The 6,000-nt window shown below is 64.9% G+C and overlaps 2 protein-coding genes across 4 annotated transcripts in view; one reads left to right on the forward strand and one right to left on the reverse strand.

The window, feature by feature from the left end:
- R3HDM2 (R3H domain containing 2) overlaps positions 1–1,757 on the reverse strand; it is a 57,019-nt gene extending 55,262 nt beyond the window's left edge. For 2 of the 3 annotated variants that reach the window (XM_035570261.2, XM_050715937.1), the window contains exon 1: positions 1,687–1,726. The gene's annotated coding sequence lies outside the window, so the exon portion shown is untranslated. Of the gene's footprint in view, positions 1–1,686 lie in introns of all 3 variants that reach the window. The other variant, XM_050715938.1, reaches the window with a different exon arrangement.
- Positions 1,758–3,077: 1,320 nt separating this feature from the next.
- On the forward strand, positions 3,078–5,603 carry LOC118260176 (inhibin beta C chain-like). The gene is made up of 2 exons (XM_035570250.1): positions 3,078–3,423; positions 4,861–5,603. Exons 1-2 carry the CDS (start codon positions 3,078–3,080, stop codon positions 5,601–5,603), a joined length of 1,089 nt encoding a protein of 362 aa, XP_035426143.1.
- Positions 5,604–6,000: the final 397 nt, after the last annotated feature.

The following is a 6,000-nucleotide window of genomic DNA, read 5'->3' on the forward strand; positions in this document are numbered from 1 at the left end:
TGTTTCCAGCTCCCATCACATCTGAATCCTCTTCAGCTGTGGTTCAGATTCTAATGGATCACTTTGAACAAACAGAAGCTGCAAAAGCAGCAGAAGCAATAATAAACTCAGGGTTTCTTTCTATTCACAATTCCAGTGGCATCCTTGAGCTCTAGGAAAAATAAAGCCTTATCCTGGAGAGTTGGAAGCTCTGCACTTGAGCAGCTTCTGCCAGAGGCTGGCTCGGTGTTCCTGACACTGAAGCTCATTCCCCTACAAACCCTACTACTAAGGCACACCTACTTGACTTATCAGCACAAATGATTAGAAATATGCCTTTTTTTTTCCCCAGACCTCTTTTGACAGCACTGAAGCCTCATAAAAAGACAGAAAATTATACAGAGAGCAGGCAGCGCAGAAACAGTTGAGTTCAGGCCAGTTCAGATTCTCTGCAGCCTAACAGCTGATCACTAACAGAGCAATCCATAATAAAAGTGACAGCAGAAACCCATTAGGGTTTGCAGACCTCCCTCAATAAACCAGTCATCAACTGGCTACAGCCTTGCCTATCGACCAGGTGTTGGCACAGGTTGGATTCTCTTCTGAAAGGCACGCACCCTTCTTGTGGCTTCTGAAAGAGAAGTTATCAAGCCCCTTATAAAACCAGAGACCAGTGCAGCAGCATAGACCCAGGCTCAGCTTCTCAAAACAAACAGAAAGAGGCCAGAAAGAACAACAACTGGAAAAGGTTGCCATCAATGAAAGATATAATACAGAATGTAAGGAACTAAAGGACGTAAGGAAAGGGATGAAAAAGCGGTTCACAAAATGGGGGACAGAAGAGAGGTAGGAGCCCCCCCCCCCCTGTTACAACCACTTCCACACCACGCGAGGAGCTCACGGGGCCACCTCTGAGAGCCCGTTTCAAAGAGACGAAGGGGCCCGTTGGGAACAACATCCACTTACCTGGGAGACTCGCTGCCAGAACACCGCCCCGGCAGGAGCCGGCGGCAACCCCGACACCCGGGTTTTCAGAAAAACTGAACTTCGACGCTTCCCAACACAGAGCACGGCGAGGATTTACGTCCGCCGCGTGACAGAGACCATGGAGCCACCAAACAACTCCCCGTGTAACCCCCAGCGCACCCCCCTCAGAACCACGGGCTCCCCCTCCCCGGAGCCCCTCCGGCACCCCAGCGGCTCCCCGTGACCCGCTCCCTACCGGCAGGGGGCCATTAACGTTCCTGGGCCGGGTTTCGAGGCGAAGGCTCTGCCGCTGCGGGCCGGGATCCCCTCCCCGTGCTCCCGGGCCACCAAACCGGGCGGCCCGCGGCCATCCCGACGCCGGGCCCCGCTCACCTGTTGCTGCTCCGCCTCCACCGGGAGCCGCCGCGGCCCCGGGCCGGGCAGAACCGCGCTGCCGGTGCTCCGCCGGCTGCTCCCGGTGGCGGGGACCCGGCGGGGCCTGGCGGGGAACGGGAGAGCGCCGCCGGGGCTCGCCCTGGAGGCTGGAGACCCGCGGCCGGGCCGGTCCCGGGGGCAGCGAGAGGGGGACCGGCCCAACGCCCCGACGGCTCCGCTCCCGGTCTCGGTCGTGGTCTCGGCGCCGGCCCCAGTCCCGCTCCCTGTCTCGCCCCGCTCCCAGCCCCGTGCCCCGGTCTCGCTCCCGGTCCCGGCCTCCCGCCTCCCTCGTCCCCCCGCACTTACCGGGCCGGGCCGGGCCCTGCGCCGCCGGGCCGGGGCCGGGGCCGGGGCCGCTGCCGCCGCCGCCGCCACCCCGGGGCCGGGCCTGGGCCAGCGCGGGCCGCCCGGGCGGGGCGGCGGAGCGGGAGGGGGGAGCGGGGCGAGCGGCGCGGGGGAGGCGGGGCGGGACCGGAACGGGAAGGGAGGGGGAGGGGGAGGGGCGGGCGGAGGGGAGGAGGGAGGGGAAGGGAAGGGAAGGGAAGGGAAGGAGGGCGGGTCCCTTACGCGCTGCGTCACCGCTCCGTGCGTGCCGCGTCACCGCGGCGCTCCCGCCGGGCCGCCGTTGTCATGGCAACCGGGGGCGGTGGCGCCCCCTGGTGCGGGGGAGGCCTGGAGGGGGCGGGGCCCCAGATGAGGGGGCGGGGCTAGGAGCGGGGGCGGGGCTGCCCTGCCGGCCTCCGCCCCCTCGCCCCCGGAGGCCCCGCCCCTCCGGGCTGGGGGCGGGCCCCACGCGAAGGCGCCCCCCTCCCCCCCCCCCCCGGTCTATCCGGGGGTCTCCGCACTGCCCAGTGAAGGCCCCCCCCAGCTGCCCAGAGCCCCCCCGGCTGCCCAGAGCCCCCCGGCTGCCCAGGAACCCCCCAGGTGCCCAGGCCCCCCTTTGGCTGCCCAGGAGTCCCCCTCGTCTGCCCAGAGCCCCCCCTGGCTGCCCAGTGAGCCCCCCCCCCCACTGCTCAGGGTCCCACCAGCTGCCCACAACCCCCCCACCAACTGCCCAAGAGCCCACCCCCGACTGCCCAGAGCCTCCCCCCCCCCGCTGTCCAGGGATGCCCCCTGGCTGCCCAGGATCTCCCCCAGATTCTGTGAGCACCCCCCCGCTGCCTAGTGAGGGCCCCCCCGTCTGCCCAGAGACGCCCCCCAGCTGCCCAGCAGCCCCACACCACAGGGACCCCCCCCCATCTCCCCTCAGCACACGTGGAGACCCCCACGCACGGGTGGGCTGCCACAGCTTGGGGACCCCTCCCAGCAGTACCCCAGGGCGCCGTCACGGGCCTGGCCCGGTGCCCCCCATTCACAGCCCCAAACCCCAGCTCCGAGCGGGCGCTGGCGCCCCGGGTGCATGGGCCGAGCACCCACCGCTCGGGTCCACCTTAACCCTGGGGAGAGCAGCACCCGCGGCTGCCCCGTGCCCAGGAAAGGCTCCTGTGGGATCACAGGGGCGTTTATCTCGCCCGGGATCAGCCAATATTTGTGGTCACATCGGGAAAACAAGCCCTTCCTGCCGGGTCCAGCACCACTGCCCTACCGCCGCTCTCCCAGCCCCGGCTCTGCTGTCCCAGTTTGACTTGGGCTTATCGGGACGGTTCAAGGAACCTGGTGTGCTGGGACCCCCGAATTGTCAGCTGCAGGCACCGGGGATGACGGCCGCGGTGGCTTTCCTGCTCCTGAGCCTTCTGAGGATGGCAGCTGCCAAGGGAGTGTGGTGCCCAGCCTGTGGGCTGGCGGCCCTGGCCCCTGCCACGCAGCGGGACATCCTCATCGCGCTGGCGAAGCAGAGCATCCTCTCCAAGCTCCGCTTGCCGGACAGGCCCAACATCACCCAGCCCACGTCCCGGGGGGCCCTGCTGACCGCTCTCCGCAGGATGCGGGTGCAGCGCACCGACGCGCCCGTCGCCCCAGGGGTGCTCCATGCCAGCAGCGTCCCTTACCCACACCCCGTGCCGGGCGTGCAGCACTACGAGATCCTGAGCTTTGCCGAGTCAGGTGTGTGCAGAACCCCCGGACCCTGTGGGCATGGTGGGACGGGACCCCACGGGTGGGGGGCATGGTGGGATGCGGGGAAGGTGCTGAGAGGTTTCCTCCTGGGCACAGGTACCTCGAGAGCCCCGCGCAGGGGCACTGAGCGCCTGCAGGCACCAACGGGCTGGCACCGAGACGCTCCACGGCCAGAACCTTTGCACCCACGTCCTGAGCTTGCCCCGAGCAGCCACCCCTCACCACGGGGAGGGGAAGCACCGTGGAGACCCCGGGGCCCCTCTCAGTGGTTTGTGGGGGCAAGGGGATGGGTGGGAGCAAGGACAGGCTGCGGGGTCTCGTTAAGTCGTTGTCCGTTTCTGTTGGACCTTCCCCGCTTGTGCTAGAGGTGGGTGGGTCAGGTGGCCAGGTCAATCAAAGCGTGATTTCAGGCCCCGGTTCCCCAGCAGTTCATCATCCGGGGAGTCAACTCCAAAGCCCGTCTGCTCCCCGCGGTGTTCTTGCTACCCGAAGTGGTGGGCTGCCACGTGGCGCTCCGGAATCAGCTGCCTTCCTGGGTAGAGAGAGCTCCACAAAACATGCTCGGGGGTCCTTTACAGGCATCACTGGAAAAGCGGGGTCCTGTACCCCCACTCCCAGGCAAATGCAGCCTTTGGAAAGAGGCAGAATAGGCCCCGCACCCCGCAGAGCATCCTCCCGAGCTGTCACTGCCCAGACCTGAGCTGCTGCTCAGTGAGGTGCTGGGGGGAACATGCACCCCTTGCAGGCCTTTGTGTGTTTTGCATGTGGGATATTGGGGGCTTGCTTGAAGACCTCTGGGAACAATGCTCCTCCATGGCACATTGTGTTCCTGCACATGAGGGCAATGTGGAGATGTCTCCCAGCTCAGCAGAACATCTGCTGGAAACGAAGGAGCAGGCATGAGCCACGGGCCTGGGTCCAAACTCTTGCCCTGCTGTGCTGTGCCAGACCGCAGAGAAGGGCATTCATCGCTCCCCCTCCTTTGTGAGGAAGCCTGGCAGCCCCAAAATGCTGCTGCTGAGTGGGACGTGCAGGAGCAGGCGGTGGTTCCAGCCATGGAAAGTAGAGGTGGTGCCGGCAGCGCGAGTCGGCATGACCGCCTTAAATCTGGGGTTGGTTTACACAGCCAGATAACCTTCTCCAAAACCCTCAGCAGCTTCCCTGACAAGGGGGATCTCAGGGCAGAGAAGGTGGAGCCAGGCCAGGTTGCTGCATTAAGCACCAGGCCCAGATGCTGCTACTTCAGAGCAGCGGCAGAAGGAGAAGCAAAGCAGTGCTGGAAAGCGGGGGCCCCTTGACACCCGCGTGTCCTGCTTGCTGCTCCCTGGTTTAGACGTGCCTCCCATCTGCTCTGCCTTGGTGCTCCCAGGCTGGGAAACCCTCCTCCCCACCACCTCCTGACTCTGCTTTTGGTCCTGTGCACAGGGTCATCTACTTCCCGCAGAACCCTCCTGCATTTCCACTTCGCCCCGGAGCTGGGTGGGAGCACCGAGATCCTGCAAGCCAACCTCTACCTGTTTTGGGCATCCCCTGGCCCTGGGACACACCAGGTCACGGTGAAGCTTTTGCAGCCAGACCTGACGGGGCTGAACATGACCATGGTCAGCAAGATGTGGCTGGAGGTGCAGAGGGCTGGCTGGGCCACGCTGGATGTGGGCCGAGCTGTCCAGAGCCTCTTCAGCCAAGGGAGCCAGAGGCTGACTGTGGAGCTGGAAATGGTTGAGGACTCTGGGCCTCCCCTTCTGGCTGGCCACAGCGATTCTCACTGGCCGTTTGTGGCAGCCCAGGCCCGGGACAGGACGCCCCATCGGGTCCAGCGGCGTGGCATTGACTGCAGCGGGGACTCGCGGATGTGCTGCCGCAAGGAATTCTTCGTGGACTTCAAGGAGATCGGCTGGGAGGACTGGATCATCCAGCCAGAGGGATATCACATGAACTACTGCGCAGGGCTCTGCCCCTTGCACATGGCTGGGATCCCTGGCCTCGCTGCCTCCTTCCACACAGCCGTCCTCAACCTCATCAAAGCCAACAACGCAGACGCAGCCGTGGACTCCTGCTGCGTGCCCACGCAGCGTCGCCCCCTCTCTCTGCTCTACTATGACCGGGACAGCAACATCGTCAAGACCGACATCCCCGATATGATCGTTGATGCCTGCGGCTGTACCTAACCTGCCACCGGAGGAGGCCTGGGGGCAAGATGGGTGCTGTGCGGGACTCTCCTCCTCCCAGCTCCTCCTTGGCAGTGCAAGAGCTGGAGAGCTGCTGCCAGGCGTGAGCCCTGCCAAGGCACTTTCTCCTCCCGAGGCTGAAGCATCAGGGCAGTGCTGAATCTGCAGGTCCTCTCCACCCTGGCCTCCTGCACACCTCTTTCCCCCTTCAGATCTGCCCATGGATTCCTCTCAACCCCTGTGCCATGGCCTCTCAGCCCTGCTTCTGCTGGAATCCAGACCTTCCTGCCCAAATCCCCTGCTGAGCACCCTGATCTGGGGTGGCTCAGGGCAGCCCAGCCTCCCCACCGCTGCTCCCCCAACCCAGGCCATGTTGTGGTGCTGCAACTTGAACGTG

The sequence above is a fragment of the Cygnus atratus genome, chromosome 29 (assembly GCF_013377495.2).
Source record: "Cygnus atratus isolate AKBS03 ecotype Queensland, Australia chromosome 29, CAtr_DNAZoo_HiC_assembly, whole genome shotgun sequence".
Taxonomy (NCBI): domain Eukaryota; kingdom Metazoa; phylum Chordata; class Aves; order Anseriformes; family Anatidae; genus Cygnus; species Cygnus atratus.

Excerpts from the sequence above, each read along its gene's own strand:
- LOC118260176 (XM_035570250.1), top strand. The coding sequence starts at position 3,078 with ATGACGGCCGCGGTGGCTTTCCTGCTCCTGAGCCTTCTGAGGATGGCA. Across the intron at positions 3,424-4,860 it reads CCTGAGCTTTGCCGAGTCAG|GGTCATCTACTTCCCGCAGA; the intron begins GTGTGTGCAGAA and ends TCCTGTGCACAG.